Genomic DNA, 24,944 nt, shown 5'->3' on the forward strand with positions numbered 1-24,944 from the left:
TAAAGAGGACCAAATTAGATTAGTTTGTTTGAAGGGAAAAATATAAAGTTTGATGAATACCAGAAACGTGGTGGGCCATTGCATTGTTATTTTATAGGCAAGTGACAAGAAAATGAAATCTATCTTTCATTTCCACTGTAGATGGCTGCTCCACACTCTTTCTATATGTACATATCAAACAGCTATACATATCAATTGGACCCCAACAAAATGTGCTGTCTCTCTGTTTGTTAGCCAGTTGATACTATACCCAATTACTTTCTTAGCCAAAAATAATAATACTAATGAAAACAACTACTTATTATCAGAAAAAATAAAAATAAAAAAGAGGCATGTATTGGTTGACTTATTAAAATATCACATTGTAAATAATAATAATTAATAATAATAATAATAATAATAATAATAATTAATAATATTAAAACAGCCTTGAACAGAAAGCAGTGGAATATCATTAGAATTACTCATCTTAATATCAGGAAAAGTAAATGATAAAAGAAGGCAAAAAATGATAAGAATTGAAGCCTCCATGTAAGAATGAAATATTAATAATATTTTATTTTTTGGCTAATGTTAGAAGCCGTAGGAGCTTCATGGTTTCAAGCCGATATGCTTGAACATTTTCTGCACAGAAAGTCCAATGAAATTTTCCAATTCCAATCTTTCTTCTTTCAATTTTCCTTTCTCAAATCAGGAAAACTTGTTACTTTCAAAAAATAATAACAATTTAAAAAATAAAGGAAAACTTGACCAATGACCATGGACCATCCGGATAACATAAACTACATACAACAACTTTTTATTAAACAAAAAAAATATATATATATATATATATATATATTTACGTTTGTAAAAAGGAACCGTGAGAGATAAATATAAATCATTATATTATACATATCATGCAAATATATTTCACAATTATAAATTTATTTTTCACAATTTCTCATCATAAATCATCATAAACTTCTGTTATATCTCGTCATTTTGTGCGTCAATATGGCATCACATCACAATTCATAGGCCCAAATCATAGACTTCCTAGATGTGAGAAACAAATATAATCCATCTTTCAGACATTCACACACTTAATATTACAAGAAGCTTTGATTTAATTAAAATAATTATTATTTTCATACATTTCTTGTGGTTGAATGAAAACTAGCCTTTATTAGTCATAGGAAAGTTATTCATCCCATTCAATTTTGGAACCACATTTTCCTTACAAAAAAATGTCAAATTTGACACTTATAACAATAACAATCCAAAATTAGGGATTTCTATTGTACTTTTTGATTATCTGCAACATCAAAAAAATTATACGAAAAACCCAAACAGGCTAAAATATAAAATCTTACTGTTGCATGGATTAGATAAAGAAAAGTATATGAATATATTATAAAATAAAAAAGAATATATAAAATTTTAAATTGTTGAAAATAAATGAGATAATTATTAATTGTTCCCACCTACCTATTAAATTTTTTATAGGATAATGAAAAAATTAATCACGTATCAAAACTAAAACTTTTTCATATATATATATATATATATTATATAAATCTCACCTCAACCTTCCATTTTTTCTTTTCTTATTCATCACGGTTTATTTGGTTAAGTTCTGTTTGTGTAAAGTCTAAACCATAATAAGTTTTTCAACCAAGTATTGGGGTTATTCTGGTTTTTCATCCCCATTGGCAGACAAAGATTTTTTTTTTTGACACAGACGTCAATGGACGCGCTTGTTCTCTCTTTACACCCATAATTTTCACAATTCAGGTCTCACCACCAGCCAACCTTTAGTAATTTCACAGCGGAAAAAGGAACCAAAAAATAAAAATAAAAAAATAAAAAAATCAATATTTTAATATGCTTTTGTCTCCGCCCTCATAATTGTAAAATACACCAGCATTTTTTGCGTGTGTCTTTCCCTTTCTTTGATTTTATTTCTTCTTCTATAAATAAAAAACGAACCTCAATAATTCACTTACGTTTTTTCGCTTTTTCATTGATTACTGGGTCTTGCAAAGTTTTGATTTTTAAACTTCGTATTGGTCGCCTTGTTTCTGGGTTTCTTTCTATTGGATTGTACCCAAATCTTTGGTTTTTTGGTCTTTGGTGCTTGTTGGTTTTCTGAATTTCACTGTTTGGGGAAGTGGTTTGAATTGCTCTTCTTCTGTCAACCTGAAAAGCTAGTGTTGATAATATCATCTGTCAGCTACTGAAGAATTGGTTGCAATATTTTTTGTTTCTGGGTATTCAATTTTTTTTTTTTTTTTTTTTTTTTAAAGATTTTCTTGGGGGGCAAAGCCCAAGTCGCAATCTGTTTGATACATCTTGTAATTACTTTGATACCATTTCCAAAAGATTCACATCTTTTATTGATAAAATTGGATCTTTTTTCTGTAAAGCCGTCGCTTTGATCTTGTACCTATTACCAAGTTTTCTCTTTTTGACAGGTTAGAAATTATTGTTATTATTTTTTTCTTTTATCAAACGAAAAGATTTATATAGTTTGGAATCTAATCTTTAGTTTTGTTGTTTGTGCACGCAGTTATTCATTGAATTAAATACTAGTTGCTGGTTTGAGTTACTTTATAGATTTTCCATAAAACCCAAAACATTTTCTTTGGAGAATTATTGAGGTAAAAAGATGACCATTGGAAATCTTGCACCCAAGAAGGAGAGGAAATCTCGAAGGAACAAAGCAGTTGTTGACGAGAATGCTCCCTTGTTGCCTAAAAGGCAAGATGAAGATGCTGGATTTGATGAATTTAATGGGGCTTCCTTTACTGGGGCAGTGTTCAATTTATCCACCACCATTGTTGGTGCAGGGATCATGGCTTTGCCAGCCACCATGAAAGTTCTGGGTCTTGTTCTTGGGGTTATCATGATCATTTTTATGGCTTTCTTGACAGAGGCTTCGATTGAATTGTTGCTTAGATTCAGCAGGGCAGGGAAAACCCTTTCTTATGGAAGCCTCATGGGGGATGCCTTTGGTAAATATGGAAAAATGTTGTTGCAAGTATGTGTTCTAGTCAACAACCTTGGTGTGCTCGTTGTGTACATGATTATTATTGGTAAAGACTCTCATTTTGCAAACGATGTGAAAACTAATATTCTTCTTTTTTTTTCTTTTTTTTTCATTCCCTCTTAAGTTTAGTTGATTTTGTATCTGCTCAAATGAAGGTTTCTATTGGCGTTTTATAAGTCGAAATCTATGATTTTCTCACCTTGTTTGTATGCTAATTTGAAGGTGATGTGCTTTCTGGAACATCTTCTAGTGGGATTCACCACTCGGGTGTCCTTGAAGGATGGTTTGGAGAACACTGGTGGAATGGACGTTTTTTCGTTCTTGTTGTCACAACCCTTGGAATATTTGCTCCATTGGCGGCCTTTAAGCGAATTGGTTTGTCATCTCCCTCGATTTGAAAATATACTTTGATCATTTAAGATACTTACATGTGAAGTCTTGCATTCCATCCTTTAATTTCCAGCTCATGAGAAACATTTGTCGCATATGGCCATATACAAAAAGTTACTATGTCATGACTTCATGTCATAAATTTGATATCTGATACAAATTAATTATGGAAGATAGGTTATTGTACGTCTAAATTATTGTTTGTGGTAAGATTTTAATCATATGATTGTGTTTGAAAATATTTTGCATGCTTTTCTTATCATTCTCTGCGCTGTACTTCCATAGCTTCTTGTTTACACGTATGGATTTATCATGGTCAACCTTCATTTTATTGTAAATGATTCGGTCAAGCTGCAATTTAATCTTTTATTCTCCAGCCTTCATTGTTTTTGAGCAAAACTTGTGCCCTGTTTGGCATAGCTTTTACTTTTGCTTCTGCTTCTCCAAAAGTGCTTCCTGAAGAAGCCACTCTTCATTTGCTTCGGTTAGAAGTGCTTTTGGAGGCCAGAAGTGGTTCGTGAAAAGTACCCAAACACTGCCTCAAAAGCTGCTTCTGGCTTCCTAGAAGCTCTGTCAAACAGGGCCTTAGTACCTTTTAACAGTGTTTGCATGTTGTGTCTGATTATGTGGAAATCTTATTTATTTGTTACTTGCGTTTGGGATGGCATATTTTGGAGGTTCTGATTACTATTTGTCTGATTGCAGATTCATTGAGCTACACGTCGGCCTTATCAGTTGCACTGGCAGTTGTATTTCTTGTTATTACCATTGGAATTTCAATTATCAAGTTGATAAGTGGCGGTGTTGCGATGCCTAGATTGTTGCCTAATGTTACCAGTTTGTCGTCATTTTTCAGCCTCTTCACAGTAGTCCCTGTTCTGGTCACTGCATACATCTGCCATTATAATGGTATGCCAACTATTTACTTAATCGAGCTCATTTGCCTACAAGCTGGCCTGTTATAAGAATTAAATGGGGAATTTTATGTTGATATATAATGGGAATAAAATTAAGTTCATCTCTTAATATTTTGCCAGAAGTCATATGCCACTAGTCCTCAAAGACCATTTTCAATGTGTTTTGTTGCATTTTTCAAATTGGGGGCAAAAATATTGAGTACTAATCTTCCTAAGTTCATCTGCAGTTCACAGTATAGACAATGAACTCGAAGACTCCACACAGATAAAACCAGTTGTGCAAACCTCACTTGCTTTGTGCTCATCGGTATACATAATGACGAGCATTTTTGGGTTCCTTCTATTTGGTGATGGAACTCTAGATGACGTACTAGCCAACTTTGACACCAATCTTGGAATCCCATACAGTAACATTCTCAATGATGCTGTTCGTGTTAGCTATGCTGCCCATCTCATGCTTGTGTTTCCAGTTGTCTTCTTCCCATTGCGGCTCAACTTGGATGGTCTTTTATTCCCTTCTTCAAGAGCTTTGGTTCTGGACAACAAGAGATTTGCATTGATTACTATTGGGCTCATTTCTATAATCTTCTTGGGAGCAAACTTCATACCCAGCATCTGGGATGCTTTCCAATTCACTGGAGCCACAGCAGCAGTCTGCCTTGGGTTCATTTTCCCAGCTGCAATTACTCTTAGGTGAGTGCTTGTCCTGTTGTTATAGGCTGCTAAGAGTTCGAGCATGTGACCCTGGTGGCATAAATGCCCCTTCCATCTGATAAAACTTAAAAAGAGTATGTGGTGCTGGTATTTGTTGCCAAAAACGTTCTAAAAATATTATTGACTGGGTTCAGCTGTTTTGTTAAATGGACTTGTGATGACTACCATTTTTTTTTTTTTTTTTTTTTGGTTTGGGTCTGTTTTGGAATTTACTTTTTACTCTTTTTTGGTTGTTTCAGGGATCGTCACAACATAGCAACAACGAAGGACAGGATATTGTGCATCTTTATGATTGTCCTTGCTGTTTTCTCAAATGCGGTGGCCATCTATAGCGATGCCTATGCCTTGTTCAAGAAAAATGCTGCACCACTCGCTTGAGTGAACTCTCAAGGTCCTTGCCATGTACAGAAAAGATGCTCAGAGGTGTGGTCATGCTTTCAAATGAAGACACCGTTTAGCAGAATGGCAATGAGTGGATTAGAAAATCTGTGTTTGCTAAGAGGGTTGAATGAGTAGAATAAAAAAAAGTATGCTTCACGATGTAAAAAAGTCACTTTTCAAAAGTGCAAGGAGCTGCCTTTGAACTGTAATTTCTTTGCTCTCCTCTATGTGTGTGTTACTGTATTGCTCTGTACTTTTATGGTAGAATTTCATGGGAGGCATTGGCAATCTCCTTAGTTTATATTTCCTGGTGTCTGTTGCTATCCCTTTTTGATCATGCAATAGGTGTTAGCTGTAGTTTATGTGTGTCAAACAAATAATGCAGCCTATCTTTTTCTTACTTTGAATTATTTGTCCTCTAATGAATTCATAAGTTGTGGGAAGTTCAAATTGGAAAAATTGCCCAAAGTTATTCTAGGCTTTAGTTCAGGAGAGATAATTGAGTGAGAAAACAATGCATTTGAAGAAACGACATATCATTTCAAGCTATTATTATCTAGCATGGAACACTGCCAAAGACCACATGTGGCAGGTCATGGCAATTCCATCAACTTATCCAATTTTAAAAAGGATGAAACAAAATGGGCTTACTGTTTTTTTAATTAGACAAAATAATTGATACATGACATGAAAGCCATGATAAGGGCCTCTAATTGCTGGAACTATACAAGAAACTAGACTATTAGCTACACAAAACACTACCTATATACAAATTCAGCATCAAAACTTTCACCTATTCGTTTTATAGTACAAAAGGCATACCATAAATAGGGCACATGCAAGTCATGGGTTACCAATACAAGTCACAAACGGCACGAGTCTTCTATAATCCCTTCTCTTCCCTAGTGCACAGCTGTCAAGTACACGTCCAAGGATAAGACGTGTGTTCTGCAGGGCCACTTCCCGAGGTGACAATCCGGATTCAGTTGAGCCCACTGGTGCAGTTGTGGAACCAGTCCCAAACCCTGATCCCATTCCATACTGTAAGGGTCCACTGCGCGCCTTGAATGAGGTCTGAGGCACAAGTATCTTCTCCTCACCCCCACCAATCCCATTCTCAAAAGATCCAGGCTCATGAGGATGAGAACTGGTTAACGAACTGCAGCTCTGCAGAAGGGCTTCCAACACGCTCAGAGCCTCCCAACACAAAGTGCTTTCCACCAACTGAGAGACGATTGCATACATGTGAGGACTTTGAGCAGCATCCATGGGAGTGTGCTGGAGCAATGCCTTAAGCATGAGCAGTATCACACGCTGATACTCAACTGGCCCTTTCTCTAGTAGTCGTAACAAGTGTCCAAATGCGAGTGCTGAGTGCTTTGGGAACCATTCATTGCATAGTAGAGGTGAAACACAAGCAAGCAGGTTTTCGATGCTTTTGATCTCACGTCGAGAGTAAACCATAAAAACAGTAGCTAATTCATCCAGCGATTTAGCTCGGCACCAAACAGAGATGTTAGCTGCAACAGAGCAAGCTTTTTGGTACTGATGTTGGAGTGGTGAAGCAGGCCCCATCACTGGATCCTTGCTAAGCTGCAAGCACAACCAGGGAAGCAAGCCTGTGATGTGCATCAAGAGTCTTGTCTCTGAGTCTCCAAATATAGAGTCACATGAATGCACTGTGATCCGTGAGAGGACCTCAATAGAAACACCATGACTAACAGTTGACATAAGTCCCTTAAGTACAAGAGGCTGCACTCCTTCAAATGTTGGCAGACGGCCCCCAGATGGTGGCATATCATAGTTATTCCTGGAATCTAACCTAGACTCCAACCGCTGGAAGTCCCCGAGGTCACCATTAGTATCAAGCTCATCTCGGGGCATGCTAGAAAGAAGCACATTTTCTGTTGTTCTGTCTCGAAATGACAAGCGGTCAATCACACGGGAGAAGAGCTCAAGCACCTGGCAGTAGACATGAACAAAATCTGTGTGCATCATTGCCACACAACCCCAAAAGAGCTGGGGGTAGAGTATCACCTTTTCTGGTTCCATATTTTCCACCATCACTTGCAATGTCATCAAGATTTCCATAACAAATCCTAAAACAGGTGGTACTGGGTTTCCTAGGCATCTATGGAGGCATCGAAGCAATGAGACACATGTGTCACTTGTGACACTAGGCCTCAATGCACGGTAAATCTGATGTGAGCGACAAGCAAGGTGTCTTGATGTGCACTCCATAGCCCACTTCAGCGCCTCAGCTCCCCATGTCTCACGGAGATCTCCTTGGAAGAAGATAGCATCTACCATGCTTTGAACCAGAGCAGACAAAAGCGCTGCACTAGGAAGCTCTGTTCTTACAACTGTGGGGTCCTCATTCTCCCACATCATGCTTCCTCTCTTTGACTGGACATACTTTATCAGACTAACAACCTGCTGCTTGTTCTCTCCATCATTGGTTTCCACCTCATAAAGCTCCAAATGTCGGCCTGCAAGTGAGTATAGTAGATTGACAAGCAAATGCTGGCAGTGTTCCAGCACAATGTCTTCAGAACTATCCATTGAGACAAATGTAACATGAAAGAGAAGAGGCAAGTGTTCTCGAAAATCTTCATCATTCTCATATGCAATTTCTGCAAGCAGAATCAATGCTATATCTGCATGAGTTAATGAGTGCTGTTGATGACCCTGCAACGCTGACTGTAGTTCTTTAGCACTAACACCATGCATAGCAACCCCAGAATGCAAGCCGTCTTCACCAGAGTTTGGAGTGTCAATAAGATAGTCTCCACTATCCCTGGAAACATGGCGGCTCCGCAAACTTCCTGTTGAACTTCTAACACCCATCAGTGGCCCTGACATGTTTACCAATGACGGAAGCAGCTGACCTGATCTCCCTGGATTTACAGGAACAATGCTCAACTCAGGAGGCATTGGGCTTAATGGGCCTGATACACTTCGGCCTGTCACACCTGCTGTTCTCCAACTGAGGCTCCCACTGGCATTCCTCAGTGGACCATCAAGGGAGCCCCGAACAAGTAACGGTGACATGTGTGGCTGGCTGTCCACGGCAGAAGCAATTTGGGGCACTGCAGGCCCCTGAGAGAATTCCAAGACATAGTTTCCACTTGCATCACCCTTATTTGCAGTTGGTACAACTGGCTCTATGCTATCCTCCAGCATCCGTTGAGCCAACTGATAAACCAGGTGATCAATAGTGCACTGAGGACATATCCGTGCTAAATATAAACTTACCCGCTTTGCAACAGAGAAATATGTAGCAAATGCACCACTAATTTCAGCAGATGCATTTGAATCACAATCTTCAATGCCTTTTGTGATCAAGAAATCTAAAACAGGACTAATGTTCCTGGGTTTGCTAGCAATTGTGCTCCAGAGTTTCTCAATTTCATCAGGGAACTGATCTCCATGCCTCCATGTTACATAGTAAAGGCTTTTTAATAATCTTTCACTCCAACCAGAGTCCTTCAGTTTCCAGAAATTAAGGTTCTCAATCCATGGAGCCATGCATGTTAAGACCTGATGTTGGGCAATTATATCAACAGCATCAAGTTGCCTCTGCATAATCTCTTCACAGAGTAGCTGGCTCAGCTCAGGATGATCTTTGGCAAGTTTGCATGAGAGTTTGTACTGGAATTGTTGATAGGAATCAGGCAGGTTACCAACAACAGCTGCCCGATAGCTTCCTGTTCCCTCAATGCCATCTTCAGCCCATTCACGAACAGAAAGTGTCTCCAGCATCTGAAGGGCATCATCACGAATCTGTCTAGTTGGATCTACCACCTTATAGAGGATTAGGCTCAAGAGTCTCTGGATTTCACATTTTGGGATCTCTTGGCGCATGTAGACCTCAGCCAGCACACTAAAATAACCATCAGCTATAGCAGCATCAGAGTAGTAGCACTGATAAAATATGTTATGTACAATGAATTAGTCCCCAAATAGATACCATCAGTTAGAAACTAAGACACACAGAATAAAGAGGCAACACTTCCCACCAAGCTAGGTAGTCTAATAACAGAGATTAGTAGATAGATGCCCGAGACATTGAGTGAACTTAAACCAAAAAATGGCTCAAACCAGAAAATCTGAAGAGGACTTTCTCTTCATGATTAAAAGCATTATACCTGAGAAGCATCCAATAAACCTTTTACATTTAAATCATCTTAATATGCCTTTTAAGAGGTCAAGCAATGTCATATTACAAAGTTTTCAAGATGGAGGAAACAATTGCCACTATCTTGGCCTTTAGATTAAGATAGCAATGGCGACACACCAACACAAATTTAACAAAGTTAGGTTAGTTAAGGAAAAAACAAAAAGTGAACTCATTTACATTTCTGATCATAGAGAGGAAGCTGGCATGAGATATTGAAAACAAGAAAAGTTATCTGCCTCCAAAGCAGCGAACATAATGAAAGGGAGGGGGGGAAAAAAAAAAAAAAAAGCTTATTTTCTTGGCAGACCTTTCATTTGTAAAAAAGACCTTTTTTAGTTCAATTCTCTAGTTTGTTCCCAATTATATAAAGATAGCCACAATTCACTTCAGATGACGTGTACATACAATTATCTGCAAGCCCTGTAAAATTATTACTTGTCACAACTTAAGTAGAAGTGACTCAGGTTTGGATAACTTTCGCACCGATGAAGGTTTAAGGCTCTTTATGTATTTCTCCCCTTCTTTCCTTGAATGTATTCATTTTATGGTATAGACTAATCAAACTTCAAGGGTAAAGTAATTTTTCACATCCTACATACTGTGATTTCTTGATTTATAAGTGTCTTCGTTATAAAACAAAAAGAGTAAAGAAGTTAATCTTACCTGATCAATACACGCAGGAAACAGGTCCAAATTTGTAAGTAGAAGATTCTTTAGAGCCATTTTTGCTAAAGAAACACGGTGATGGCTACCCCTATGCCTATCACGACCTGCAGTTCCACGACCACCTTCTCCTGTGTACTTGGAATAAGATGGAGTTCTTGGATCAGGTGAATAACCATATGGAGCCCTAGGTGCTGGCTCAGTGAACAAACTATTGATCCATGATATTACACGACCGCTCATTTTCCTTGCATTGTCATCAAAGCAAGGCCCATATAAGAGTGAAGCCATGGCATTCATGGAGGACCACTGGATTGCCTCAACTTGTTCACTCAGTTCTTTATCGAATGACAATTTGTCGACAGAATCTTTTGAGCGGGCATGTTGAGAAGATTTGTAACGATCCACTTCGCGTCTATAATCGCTAACACCATCCTGACCCCATGTACTGCCTGTCTCATCACACCAGGAGAGAAGAAGATCGAATAGTCGCTTTCTAAATCTAACATCAAATTTCTCTGATTTTGACTCAACGAATTCAGGGGCTAGTGACCTCAGCACAGACGAAAGTGCATAACGGAGAGGCTGTGTATCTTGGAAGCTCTCAGGAGGTGATTGTAGGATCTGCCTAGTTGTGTCGTCAATGAACTTTAAATAATTAAGGCGGAAACCAGATTTACGAGCCAGCATGCCAGGCCAGATATTTTCAGCGACAGTACGATATATATTTGCAATGTGAATCCGTAGCTCCTCCTCACGCCGTGCTTTTTGACTCTGCATCCACAGGAGTGAGACAATGAGTTATTTACATTGAACAGAAGTCCAATTTAGGACCTAAAGTTCGGTAATTGTTAAAGAAATAAATAATAATTAAATACTCGATAAATTTCTTAACCAAGTTAGATTGATTGAACTCTTTCCCACCACAAAACCATGCAATACTGAATGATGTACAAATCACAGAATAAACAGGAAAACAATAGAGAAAGTGTTTAAGGAAAACAATAAAGAAAGTGTTTAATTTATTCCCTCCTATGCACCAAGGGCCTCCATACAAATAAACCATGGCCTCATACGGGAGATGCACAATACTACAATTCAAATATGACCAGTCAAAGGGATGTTAGAATTACATTCATCACAGATATCCCCATATGTGCTGATTTTTTTTTTTCCCCTTTGGACCTCCCATGTGTGCTGATTGATTCCCAAGTATGATCCTTGAAAAAGGGTTGCAAGCCATAAAAATGATTGCCATGTTCCATTTATCATTTATGTACTGTATCTACTTTATTAGTGGTTCTTGCTTTGATGTTCTAGTTATGTCAAATCATATGCATTGTCTTCCCTTATTCCACCTAGCAATGATTCTACCTAATCACTCCTAAGCATTCATAAAAATTAAAGGGTTCATTACAACATAAATCCCAAACCATCTAGTATTGAACACTTTGCAAACTAACTTACAAAAGCCCTCAAATTGCTTCATAATCTATGCCTTTATATTAAATTAGTCTATTCATGCAATTTCGTTTGATGAATTTGATGGAAATTAGTCATGCACACCTCAATTAACTCCTTTAAAGAAAAAATTTTATTCTATTTCAGTTTATTCTTGTAATGATGCACATGGCTAATTTCATCATGTAACAGAATTGTATGATTAAACTAATACAAAATAAAATAATATCTAAAGGGGCAGGACTTTTATACTTAGAGGGCAACGTAACACATGATGGCTTAGGGACTTAAAGTATTAAAAGCACAAGTATGATCATTGATATTCTCATCTTGTTAAAAACCCACTAATTATCCTAGGGTTGGAAGCACATGCCCTGTTCAATTGAATGCAAAAGCACTTTTCAAATCAAACTTCATGATACTGCTACTATTCTCGTTATGAGGCTTCATTCATAAAATTAAATAAACTTCAGCCAATCTGATGTAAAAAAGATACCTTCCACTTTGGCTTTCCCTCCGTCTCCAAAGAAACCTCATCAATAAAAGATGTAAGCTCACGAAACATGATTTCACATGCTTCTAGATGTGAGTGGCCAAGTGCCATCGTTGCTGCATGCTAAAATTAGAATAGAGAATATGTCAACGAAAAAATCAAATCAAGAAAACATTGAATGATAAAATACATAGAGATTGAGATCTATAATTAGACTAAACCCATATTTCTGAAATAAAACCACCTCAAACTAGGTCTAACATCATGGATTTCACTTATACAAGTATTACTACCAATAACCACGTCACCAGTTTTTTCTCAGTCTACACCATTACAGATCTCTATTTTTCCCCAGCTTTTTCTCAATCCACATGGGCATAGACATTCATTGCTTATTCACTCTCCCATACTACTTTACAAAATTGGGAAGAAAAAGGTACAAATCTCATGATGATAGGTATTTTCTACTAGCAGTAGAACTGCAAAGGAAGTTAAGAAGTTCAGGCTACAGAAGATACGCATGGTTTGGTAAGCTCATAACCATGGATATCTGATATACACTTGCTTCACCTTCATAACGTGCTTAGTTTGAAATATAGTACGTGCAGATTAATCATCTAAGACAATTAATTATACATCATAACTTACTGAAAATGGAACATTCCTTTAACAAGTACTTACTATATGTGCCTCTGTTCCAGATTTTAGCGAGGGGAAAATAAGGTGGTAAAGATCTTTGGTTGCCGTTACACCACCAGCTTCTCGACTAAGAGGTGGACATGAACATATGAACATAGCATACATAAGCCACTGGTCGAGTTTGTTGTCTGTATCTTGTGATTGATGAGCTTTCCCACCCAACTCAACAGGAGTAATATGAGCTAGACGTTGCATAACCTCTATCCTGAAAACAAAAACTCAGTTACCGTGACTAGGCCAAGAAATCCCACATCTGGAAATTTGATTAACTGAATGTCACATAATCACTTGAAAAGGTGCAATTGAAGGCAATAAGAAAAACAGGAGCAATCCAATTGAGAGAGAACTCAAGCTTCCTGCCTAAACAACAACTAAAAATGAACCATTCTTCATAAGATTTAATATTTTCCGAGTGAAATTAGTTTTGATGAAAGTTTCTTGCTTCATTTTTTTAGGTTACCAATCAATCCTACAAATGAGCCCAAAGAATGTATGTATAACTTAATAAGAAACCGCCCCTTCCTCTGTATGCTATTCAATAACTTTGGACCAAATACAGGTATTGCACAAGCATAACCAAGAAATTAGCAGAATTGGCTGTTCTCAATGGTAACAACAGAACCAACTGAAACCATGTTAAGTTAACCGTCATTTCAAAAGTTTAAAATGCTATGATATGAGTTAAACCACTCCTAGAATGCTGAAAGTTCCAGCCAAAATGTGTAAGACAGAAATACATATATGTGGTGAAAAATGTGTAATCATAAATAAACTCCTTAAACGATATATACTCACTTTGCTTCCTGAACAGAGCTAGGGCAAAGTTCAGCTGCATATTTAACAAGCTCACTAAGACACCGAGCCCATCTGTTTTTATCAGGGCTCTCAAATATTATAGAATGAAGTGTTACATCAGGAGGAATAGCATCAGATTCCCTTCTCATATCAAATGGACGCCCAGAATCCCAGTAGCAGCTCTGAACAATATCATCCTGTAAATTAAGAGGTTCATATTTGAGATGAAATGAGAAATGCTACCCATCAAGTGGGTTTTTCTTTATTAAAACTAAAAATAAGGGAAATAACCCTGGATAGAATAATATCCTACCCCATGCTCTTCCAGGACATCGATTATAAATATTGGTTCAGCTTCATATTTCAAGTTATTATCTGATTGGTCATGTATTGTAAGTTCTCGTATATCATTCCTCAGGGCACGGACACAACGGAGTAATTCCAGTGCAGTGTGTCTAATTTGGCTATCCACAGAACTCAGGAAAATAAGACCCACAGCATCTATCTCTGATGCCCGAAACTCAATAACTTCTCCTGACTGACGGAAAGAAGGTTTCTTCAATCCCTCATTCCCAGATCCCACACGCTTTGAATCTTGAGCGTTGTTTTCCAGCCTATCATCAATTAGACAAGCTCTCCAAAAACGCATGAGTTCCAATAGGCGTCCCAATGATGTTTGAATAAGAAGAGGGAATTCATCAGGAAGTCGCAAAATGAAGTTGGCCATCCCTCTCATAACTGCAAACCGGCGGTGGGGAAGATATCTTACAATACGGTTAAGTACCTGCACTGCTTCTTCACGAACACCAGGATCAATACTTATGCCATGTTGAGGTATTATCTCAGTGATTTTATCATTTCGGCCAACCTCTTCAATCAGATATGGAATACATTTTAGCACAGACCGAAATAGATAAACTTGAGACTTCTCCTTGGTTACAGCATCTAGAAAAGTATGCAATTCAGTTAGCATGTCTTGCACCAGCAGCAAAGGCAAAACACAAGAATCCACAACTCTCAATGGACAAATAGAGTAGCTTAGTAGATGAAGAAACATAATAAAAAATATGAAATGACACAAAACAGTAACATACACACTACACCCCCCAACCCCAAAATAAATTACTGACTATTCTTAGGTGGGCATTTTGTATAGCTCAAGAAACATAATCATCAAGAAAACCCTACTCTCACCAATTATGACTTGCTCGAAGTAACTAATGTTGCACCTAATAGGTCAAACACCATCACATCAATTACCATACGCATCAGACTTGAACATGCCAGTCTGCTTTAATCATTTAGTATCATTCCAAAAAAAAAAAAAAAAAAAAAGGGAAGAAGAAGAAAAAGAAGTCGTGGGGGAGTAAAATTACAATTGCTCACAACCAGCTTTGCAGCTGATTTAATGAAGATTCGCATGATGGAAAAGTGCTAAAAATCCTCAAAACATTTTGAATCCAAACATACCAGCCAGATTGCTTAACAGCCTGGGAAGGTGTATAAATTATAGGATGTTGCTCTGACAGATTAATTCAGAACAAATAATAATGACTAACAATGTCATTATTCTATAAAAGGAAAATAAATATTAGCACCATTATTTTTTACGTTTTTACTTGGTCGTTGTGGCATATATAAGAAAATACCTATAGTGGACTTTGAAGAAGTTAGCAGAGCCGGACTATAGGTCCTATGACATGTCCTCAAAATTGACTCTATTGCAGCCTTCACTTTTGGAATGTAATGGCCAATGTCATGACCTGGTAATGCAAAAGGATTATATCGAGATTAGTGAAAAGCAAAGCTTCTACAACAGAGCCACATATTAAAAATTCAGGACCTATGACCAAATGCAATTACCTTTGAATATTTCCAAGCCAATGTGCTGGCTTGTGGGTGACATGACAATTGCAAGCAAAGCACGGAGACCAATCACCTTTGCTTCACTAGTACTATCTTGCTTCAGTAGTTCTAATATCATATGGTTCATCGCAAAATCAAGGTTATGTTCAGCTATGGTCACACAGAACTCAACAAGTTTATCATGTTGGACATCTTGTGTAAGCAACCCTTTCTTCAGAACTGTTAAGAGTTGTGAGGTTACACTGTCTAAGTAGTCCCAAATACGATTTGGAGCCTGGTTTGCCGCATGGACACTCAAGTAAAACCTCAGAACACGATGAAGACAGTCCAAGGCCATAAAACGATGGGTCTTGTCCTGAACGATTAAACCACATCATGTCATATAACTTAGCACCTGAAAGGGAAGAGCATAAGGCTATGGCTCTTATCCTTCAATATACCAACATGACAAAACATGATTGGACCTGGGAGAAAACAAACAATCAACCATATAAATGCATTCTTGTTTCCTACACTTTAATTTAGTTATGGAACTTACTCTAAGAAACTTGTAGAGTTGATCCATGTGAGGGCTCAAGTGGTTGTGGAATATTTGAGGATCACCAAGACAGAGAAGAAGTGTCACCAAAGGATAACCAACCTAACACAGAATAATTCAGGTAAGCAACTATAAACATCCAAGGTGTGGAGTCGGTAAAACACAATGCAATTTGATGCAGACATCATATTACAGTTAGCAACATAGCAAGAAAAATATAAAGTAAACGGTCAACTAAAATTTAAAAGCAAAAAGAGAGAAAACAGCATTAAGACCCTTTTATAGACAAGCAACAAATACAAAGTTTAGGATAGAACCACAATTCTTATAGTAGAGAAGCTTACAACCTATTTTAATAACTGCTTTGACGTTTTGGCCATATGCATGAAAGCATGTGGAGCTAATTTGTAACGTTCTTTTCCAAGAAGGTAATAGAAAAGGGCAATAATGAGAAATTCCTAAGGACATCCATGACATACTCAAAAGCTATCCATCAGTGTCCTCCAAAAGGATTGAACACAGCAATAATTTGACAAGTATAATAAACTAGTAGTATATTTGATCTAGAATGTACAAGTATTACAAAAAGCAACCCCTCCAACACTCCAACCCCACCCACCCACCGCCAACCCAAGAAAAGGAAAAACAATATAAGTTTAAAAGCATTTCATTAAAGTAAGAAAAAAATCACATAAAGTCAAGAAACTTGATGCTGCAAAAAAAAACAAATTAATAAATAAATTTTTTCATGTTCCAAACTAGTTCAAGCAACGTTTTAGCATGTTTAATAGGGAGAAATATCTCGCAATGAAACCAGCAAAGAAAGCATTTTCAGCATGTCAAACTACAAGACAACAAACGAAAGACAGCTATCTAGGATCAAACTTACAGCAATATGCTTGCTCTGTTTATCCATCCAATGTATCAGCTGTCCTCTTATCCTTCCGACAGCTTCATACCAGAGGGTAAGTGCAGGCTCTACACCTGAAGGTGGCCACAGGTTTTTTCCACCATCTGCTAATGGTGCTAAGATATTTGAGAGCATATTGCATAATGCATGATAAAGCTCACTTTTACGTTTATGAGGAGCGCGGTTAAGAGGGTTTGCTTTTGCCACAAAAGAGGCAGATGCATTTAGTCCACCTTCAGTTTTCACCTGACCATTACATTATTGTTATAAGATGTCTCAATAACATTTCTCTCTACAATATTTCTACATTTTCTCTCCAAGAATATATTTCTACACTTACCCCTAATTTCAAGTAGCGCATTCCATGAATGATGCTAAGTGTTTCACTTCGGGCAACACTAGTGTCAATCCGACGAGTGTTGAGTTCCATGAAAAAACGTTCTGTCACAGAACTAAACCTGTGAGAGAACACAAAGCACAATGTTTATTAGTCTAGAGATACAAAGGGACTGTCAACAGAGATGCAGTATCACATACTTTAGTCATAAACCCATCATCATAATCCAGCCATCATTTGGGATAGGAAATTGCAATATAAGCAAGCAACTAGAGAAAATTCATTTTCTCACTAGTATTGTACACGACCATTATAAGCTTATAATTTAGAATCTTTGCTTAACAATAAATTTGATGATTTGACATTAATTGAATATCATACCTTCTACCACTGCCCCAAATCAGCACCAGAAGCCAACAGTACTATCGATGATGGTAGTACAATACTTGCATAACATAATACCCAAGTCTTTTAACACAATGAAAGCCCCTCAATAAGAAGATTACACCAAATTGATGTGTGACTGTGTGTGTGTGTCTGTGTGTGTATTGTTAGAGCAACATGGCCTACCAGCACTGGGTGCCATGCCAAGGCATTAGCAATCCAGCAAGTGAAAGCGCTTAGGGCATATTCAACTATTCAAGTCTACAAGCGAATATAAGAATAGCTGTAGTAATTAAACTTACAAGGAATCAACTGAGAAAGTTCGAACATAATCGAGGGAGAGATGATTATAAAAATATTAGTAAGACTAAAACAAGTTCGCATGGCCATACAGGACATATATTTTACTCGCATGCTTAATGCACACACCACTTGATGGTGGATAGATGGTTAGAAAAAAACAACTAATAACATGTTTGCCACAATTGAGTAAAACATGATTGATTCCAGTTCAAGAAGAGAAAGTGCACGTATTTAATATATCCAGAAGAGAGAACACTCAATAGGATGAAAATTTTAATCTAAATGATCTCAAATTCACTTATATAAGAAGAAAATTCTCTGAATCATAGTACAGTTACCATCAACTTGAGAAATGATTAATTACCTGATACGAGATAAGGCACCTAAGAGTTGAGCAACTAAATCCAAAAGAAGCCCTCTCAAATCAACCAATGACGGATATTCCACCTGGCTAACAACCCTGCAATGAGAGTATGCTGAGTTCAAGTGGAGAAGGTAATTACTTGATTTTGGTATTTACCATTTAGTATGTAAGATATTCATAATTCAAAAACAAAGTATGATGCTTAATTTTCCACAAACGATAGAAATTCATACACAACCTAGAGCAGCATTACCTGTCGGCATTGATTAGCCAGTCAAAAACAAAATTTTCAAGCCCAGACCAGAGCTTCTCTGCAATAAAGACAACAACGTTCAAATGATAAATATATACACATATATTGTATACTAATTTATGTAAAATCAAAATGAAAACTAACATGACAACGAAATGACCTAACCAGTAAGTCCCTCCTGTGGACAGCACTCTACAAAGCGAATACATGCTGAGCAAAAAATGCACTCCACTGCAAGCTGATGCCCATGCAAACATATTGAAATGCTTGTAACTATTAAAGAACACTTTTTATTTCATACGCATAAAAAGAATATGGATATCCACAACTAGCTCCTGTAAGAATTACTGCATCTGATAAGAGGAATAATCTTTGCATATAAAAAACATATCACAGTACAAACCTTCCTTTGGAATGTGGATGCATCATTAGCACCTTTTGGGGATTCGCTGCAACAAGAAATTAATACCAAAGAATTAGAAAATTTTATGATAAGATAATAACTAACTTAATTTGAATGATGCTTTGATTTAACAAGTTTTATGGAAGACAACAGCAGAACCAAATACATTTAAAAGCATTACCCTATGAATCATGAAAATAAGAGGTTCAATAGAGTTTAATGAGTAATAGCATTTCTATGTGCAAAATATAAGTAAGCTGCACTATTTCTTCGTAGCAATTTACAAGCAACATATTTTATCATAAACATTCATTTTCAATCTCAGTATCTTGTACTTGCCGAGTGAAGCAGATACCTTTTTTATTTTTTATTATTTTTTTTTGTTCCTAAAGGGATAAGCATGCTTGCAAGAGAGAATAAGAGGTAGCCATTTAAGGTAATTAGCAGTCCTAGGTACTTCCCTGTATTGTTCTTGCTTATGGTTGCAACAAAAAACAAACACATACACCATGACCGGTAAACTTGCTGACACATTTAGTATCACAATGTGAACCCATTCATGACGTAACCATACATATGTTACTTTATCTACTAGGCAATACATAGCAAGTCCGTGAAGCAATCAAGCAAAAAATAGCCACAAGTAAAGAAAAAGGTATTGAAGGGAAAGACAGCAGGAGTAACCAACCTCTCTCTCCATCTTAAAAGAGCTTCTAAAAGAGGCACCGGCGTATGTCGAGCAATCATAGCCAAGGAATCCAGTACTTGCTCATACGCAGGATCTGATGGTCGAAGGTACTGTCCATCCTGTACATTATCATCACAAATAGCAAGAAAAATATAGAAAACAAACGTTAGATTGGCTGAAATTCACAAGAAATACATTGCCCCAAAAATAAAAATCTGAATCCGCATAGCCTACATAAATTGATAACAAAATACAGGTACTTGTGCCAATGAATTATGAATTATGACTAGCCTTGAAGTAAAACATTTAAAAAGTTGTTCCTCCAAAACTACCACACTAAAAGGTTGTTCCCCTATTATATCCACTATTCTAGCCACCAACCACTCCGAGTTAAACTACATATATGCGCACAAAACGAGATTCAACCTTTCTACTAAGATTATCAAAAATTTCCCAAACAGAAAATTCGCGCGGCTCATTTTCCGAAAATGCAGCGGCTCAATGAACGAACCAAAGGGGCCAACCAAATGCCAAGCAAATGGAAGTCACATGAATTTTCATAAATAAGAAGGAAAAAAAAAAAAAGCCCAGAACTTGGAAAGCATACGACAATGCAGGAACTAAAACAACAGCTAATGAATGAAAATTTTACACAGAGGTACATAGATTAATATTGAATAGAGAAAATAAAAATAAAAAATTAATTAAATTAAATTAAATGAATAAATACAAAACCTGGGCTTGAGCCGTTTCAATACGACGCCGTGCTAGTGGAAGGAAACGCTGGAGCAGGGCGTCCACGATCAGCTTCGCGGCGCTTCCCGCCTTCATTTCTATATATATATATATATATATGTATATATGTATTTGTATATATTATGTCTTCTGCAACTCCTTGCCCTACCGACTAAGCTTCGACGCCAAAGCTGGCATTCATCTTCTTGCGCCCAATTCCAAAAACCCTAAAATGAATCAAATGGATCGCCAGCGTGAAAGCCGAAACTAACTCTATGCTCCCACTGCAAACCGATAAACGAAACCAAAAAAAATTTAAAAAATAAAATTAAAAAAAATTGCAGAGTTGAGAAGAAGTGATTCGCCACCGAATTACGGAGTGGAATATTGGACGAGCACTTGGCTCCTGCCCAATAAGATCGTTGTTAGAGCATAATTACGTAACTTTTTTATTTTATTTTATTATTATTTTTCAAATAACAGCTGTATTTTTAATTTTTTTTAAACATTTTTCTTTATAAATTAAATAATGGACCCGATCCAACGACCCAGGAGAGTTACGGTTTGGGTTAAAAGAAATATTTTAAACCCGGATTATATCATCTGGGTCGTGACAGCGAATCCCTTGTCATTTGCTTAACCGGTCGCCATCGCATTGGAATATTTAAAAAAATTGGAAAATCTTTTTCATTTTCTGGTTAATTAAAATGAAAAAAAAAATGAAAAATGAAAATCAGGTATGAAATGTATCGTTACTTAAATTGTCATGAAAATATCAACTTTTTTTTTTTTTTTTAATTTGGGGTCACAATTTTTTTTTTTTTTTAAAAACTAATAATATAATAATAGAAGCATATATAGAGAGCCTGTATTTTATTTTGTATATGGTCTTTTATTTATTTCTTCTGCAAAGAAAAAGGTTGATTTGCATTTAATATATTCAAACAATTTACTTTTATTAATTTGTTTTATTTGTCTGGGATCTAGATTTCCCTTTCTTTCATTTTTTTTTTTTTTTCTTTTCTGAAACTAATGTATACCATTTTTTTTAAAAGCATAAAACTTTACGTGAAGCAAGGTATATGAAATTGTGAAGTGTATATATATATATATATGGTAAAAAAGTTTCAAAATTTGTTGGTACTCAAACTGCAAGTTGTATTGGAATTAGTTTGAGACCAACTCTTTAACAAGCTTTGACATCAAAAAGGTTAATAGTGACGGATATTGGCTACACACGCTAAGAAAGAATCAGCATATATTTGTTTAGTCGTTTTTCAAAATAGTTTTTGAATGAACAGTCCGGAATTTATTCTAAAAACAGTCGTATGCTTCATTGATAATCTTCATAGCCACCTGTATTTATAAGAGTAGCTTCCATAAAAGTCAGAATCATCAGGTTCAACTTGTTTGTATTACCAACTACCAGCATTGGCAGCCAGAGTTGGAGACCATTTGGTAAGAATATGTATATATATATACACTTCTGTTTGACTGACGGCTGAACCTAAAACTTTTTGCTTAATTGCACATTCGCGTTGGAATGTTTTAAGATTGAAATTTACATAGTCTGTTGTGTCTTTCATTTCTGCTTATTAGCCCCTTAGCCCCTCTTTTTTTGTCTATGTTTGTTTTTTTTCCCTGGATTTTGGGAACTGGTTTGAGTTTTTGCTTTACTAGCTATTATAATTTATATTTTGACAAACGTCCCATTTATTCATTTTATTCAAATAAAAGATAAAATTGAGTTCAACTTCTAATTACCAAGTTCAACAAGAGAGTTTTTTTCTTCTCTGTTTTGAGTTATAGGGCTGAAAAAGCGGTTCCCTACTCTTTATATACTTATGTTTGGTCTAGATTGCCAATTTTAGTACATATGTTTTGCTGCTTTTCATTCTCAAAATTTAAATTCTGTGCCTAGGTCAAATAAACCACTGCCACTGTGGTTAGAGTTTATAGCTTCTGGGATGTGAAAAACCAGAAATTTGAAGCAAATTTCAAAAGCAAGACCCTTTTTTTTTTTTTTTTAATTTCCAAAGCTTGTATTATCAGCTCGTAAGTGATAAACATTGAAGTATTGTGAATTTGTGAGTTACCAAATTTGAGTTTTAAATACTGAACCATAAGATCATGACTAGTGAGTTTGAATACATAACAGAAAGGAAACACTCAGTTGGTGTGAGGACACCTTTGTTGCCCATAGAAGAAGATGATGAAGTTGCAGCTGAGATTATCAAGACTAGAGGAGCTTCCTTTCATGGCTCTGTATTCAATTTGTCATGCACAGTTATTGGTTCAGGCATTATGAGCCTGCCTGCAACATTAAAAGTGTTGGGGCTTGTTCCTGGTGTGGCTTTGATTGTAATTGCTGCTTTCTTGACTGATACTTCGATAGAGATGTTGCTGAGATTTAGCAAACCTGGCTTAGCATTTTCTTATAGTGATCTGATGGACGACGCATTTGGAAAGATCGGGAAGATCTTGCTTCAAATCTGTGTTATTATCAACAACATCGGTTGCCTTATCGTGTACATGATTATAATCGGTGTAATTTTCTTCGATTCCCTTCTTGTGTTTCAATTTTCTTTCCTTGTGATTCATTTACAATGAAGCATTATTTATATTCCAAAATTGGTATACACATTTGTTTTCCTGCTAAAATCATTCTTAGTCCATTTGGCCAATCAAATTTCAAGCTATAAATTTATTCTTGGGTGACCAGAGGATGTGCTATCTGGATCAACATCAAGTGGGGTTCACAATTCTGGTGTTTTGGAAGAATGGTGTGGAGAGCACTGGTGGACTGGACGTGCCTTTGTTCTTCTTGTCCTAACTATTGTTATATTCATTCCATTGATCTGCTTTCAACGTATTGGTTAGTGCTTCTTAGTACTTTGATATGCTTTATATAGAATTGCTAGCTTAGTAATTATTCCCAGAACTTCTGAGTGATTTCTTTAGTAAGAAACCTATCTTCTTCTTCTTCTACTTCTTTTTATTTTTTTTTATTTTTTGGCAGATTCATTGAGATTCACATCTGCTATATCAATTACTCTGGCAGTTATTTTCCTTCTTGTTGTGATTGGTATCACCATATACAAATTAATAACGGGAAGCATAGAGATGCCAATGTGGTTTCCTAGTATAACCAACTGGACATCGTTTTTTAAGCTCTTTACAGCAGTCCCAGTTGTCGTTTTCGCTTATGTTTGCCATTTCAATGGTAAGCATTGAGAAAGATGATTCTCTCCCTTTACATTAAGCAAGTTTATTATAATGCATAATTAAAATATTCTGATTTATCCAATCTGACTTTAGTATCATCAGTAAAAACATTTCTCCATTTTAGGGACAAAATATTATAATTTGTGCGTCTAGGCAGCACCATATGACCCATGTTAAAAGTTTTTCAAGTTTGATCAAATGAATTTAGCAAATTGTCTTTTGCTTGAGCAATATGCAATATCATACTTTCCTTTACAAATTTCATTTCTTTGATGAAGATCTGGCCTTTTCTAATGCAGTTCATCCAATAGAAAACGAGCTTGAAGATTCTTCAGATATGAGAGCAATCGTACTGTCTTCGGTTGCACTCTGTGCCACCGTGTATGTAATGACGGGCTTGTTTGGGTTCCTTCTGTTTGGTAACTCAACGCTTTCTGACTTGCTCTCAAATTTTGACACGGACCTTGGCATCCCTCATAGCTCTCTTTTCAATGACATTATTCGTCTCAGCTATGCTGGCCATATCATGCTTGTATATCCAATTGTATTTTTTCCGTTACGGCTTAACTTGGATGGTCTACTTTTTCCTTCAGCTGGTCCTTTAACCTCAGACAAAATGAGATTTGCATTGATCAGCATGGGACTTATTGCTATTAGCCTTGTGGGTGCAATATTCATACCAACTATATGGATAGCTTTTGAATTCACTGGGGCAACTGTTGGAGTTTTAATCGCATATATCTTTCCTGCTTCTATTACTCTCAAGTAAGTCCATCTAAATTGGTAACAATATTCTATTTGGATAAGCTTTTTAGCAATTGAGTAGCAACTAGCAAGTTATATATTCATGTAAGAAGTACCATTCCTTTTGTGTTTCGCATTTCATTTTTACTGTTTTCTGTTTTGCAGGGACCCTCATGGTATAGCAACAAAAAAGGACAAGATTGTGTCTGTGTTCATGATCATTGGTGCAGTGTTTTCAAATGTTGTAGCCATTTATAGTGATGCATACTCACTTTTGGAATAAGAGAGGCTTAGTCAAATATGCCTCAAGATCCATTTAGTAACTGGGATTTGGTAAGTGAGGGAGATTCGATTCAATACAGATTTTAAGTTCGCTTCAAGGCATTGTGATTATTTATAGTTTCTAATGCATATGGATTCTGTAAGGGAAACTTTTCTTTCTATGTTTATGTTTCTGTTTTGTGATACTT

At 36.5% G+C, this 24,944-nt stretch overlaps 3 protein-coding genes across 12 annotated transcripts; 2 read left to right on the forward strand and 1 right to left on the reverse strand.

Moving 5' to 3' along the window:
- Positions 1–1,951: 1,951 nt before the first annotated feature.
- On the forward strand, positions 1,952–5,833 carry LOC107416520 (amino acid transporter AVT6A). Its single transcript, XM_048471495.2, has 6 exons — positions 1,952–2,456; positions 2,552–3,077; positions 3,254–3,406; positions 4,127–4,330; positions 4,566–5,031; positions 5,292–5,833. Exons 2-6 carry the CDS (start codon positions 2,651–2,653, stop codon positions 5,428–5,430), a joined length of 1,389 nt encoding a protein of 462 aa, XP_048327452.2. The 5' UTR covers positions 1,952–2,456; positions 2,552–2,650; the 3' UTR covers positions 5,431–5,833.
- Positions 5,834–6,065: 232 nt separating this feature from the next.
- On the reverse strand, positions 6,066–20,952 carry LOC107416511 (cell polarity protein mor2). Of its 5 annotated transcripts, XM_016024997.4 has the most exons (17): positions 20,506–20,952; positions 19,771–19,889; positions 19,083–19,128; positions 18,845–18,917; positions 18,680–18,737; positions 18,427–18,522; positions 17,379–17,496; positions 17,018–17,284; positions 16,129–16,230; positions 15,588–15,945; positions 15,374–15,487; positions 14,038–14,669; positions 13,725–13,921; positions 12,912–13,134; positions 12,234–12,353; positions 10,277–11,050; positions 6,066–9,357 (listed from the first exon to the last, which is right to left on the reverse strand). In XM_016024997.4, exons 1-17 carry the CDS (start codon positions 20,599–20,601, stop codon positions 6,277–6,279), a joined length of 6,474 nt encoding a protein of 2,157 aa, XP_015880483.3. In that variant the 5' UTR covers positions 20,602–20,952; the 3' UTR covers positions 6,066–6,276. The 5 variants fall into 5 exon arrangements, with proteins under 5 accessions (XP_015880483.3, XP_024928795.3, XP_024928796.3 ...); XM_025073027.3 differs by lacking the exon at positions 20,506–20,952 and having other exon boundaries at positions 18,840–18,917; positions 19,771–19,866; XM_025073028.3 differs by lacking the exons at positions 19,771–19,889; positions 20,506–20,952 and having other exon boundaries at positions 18,824–18,917; positions 19,083–19,109.
- Positions 20,953–21,816: 864 nt separating this feature from the next.
- On the forward strand, positions 21,817–24,939 carry LOC107416525 (amino acid transporter AVT6B). 6 transcript variants are annotated; one of them, XM_048471821.2, is made up of 6 exons: positions 21,817–21,963; positions 22,664–23,050; positions 23,228–23,380; positions 23,525–23,728; positions 24,030–24,495; positions 24,640–24,939. In XM_048471821.2, exons 2-6 carry the CDS (start codon positions 22,810–22,812, stop codon positions 24,755–24,757), a joined length of 1,182 nt encoding a protein of 393 aa, XP_048327778.2. In that variant the 5' UTR covers positions 21,817–21,963; positions 22,664–22,809; the 3' UTR covers positions 24,758–24,939. The 6 variants fall into 6 exon arrangements, with proteins under 6 accessions (XP_048327778.2, XP_015880512.3, XP_015880510.3 ...); XM_016025025.4 differs by lacking the exon at positions 21,817–21,963 and having other exon boundaries at positions 22,023–23,050; positions 24,030–24,149; positions 24,324–24,495; XM_060816459.1 differs by lacking the exon at positions 21,817–21,963 and adding an exon at positions 22,027–22,560.
- Positions 24,940–24,944: the final 5 nt, after the last annotated feature.

Source organism: Ziziphus jujuba, chromosome 4, assembly GCF_031755915.1.
Source record: "Ziziphus jujuba cultivar Dongzao chromosome 4, ASM3175591v1".
Lineage (NCBI taxonomy): Eukaryota > Viridiplantae > Streptophyta > Magnoliopsida > Rosales > Rhamnaceae > Ziziphus > Ziziphus jujuba.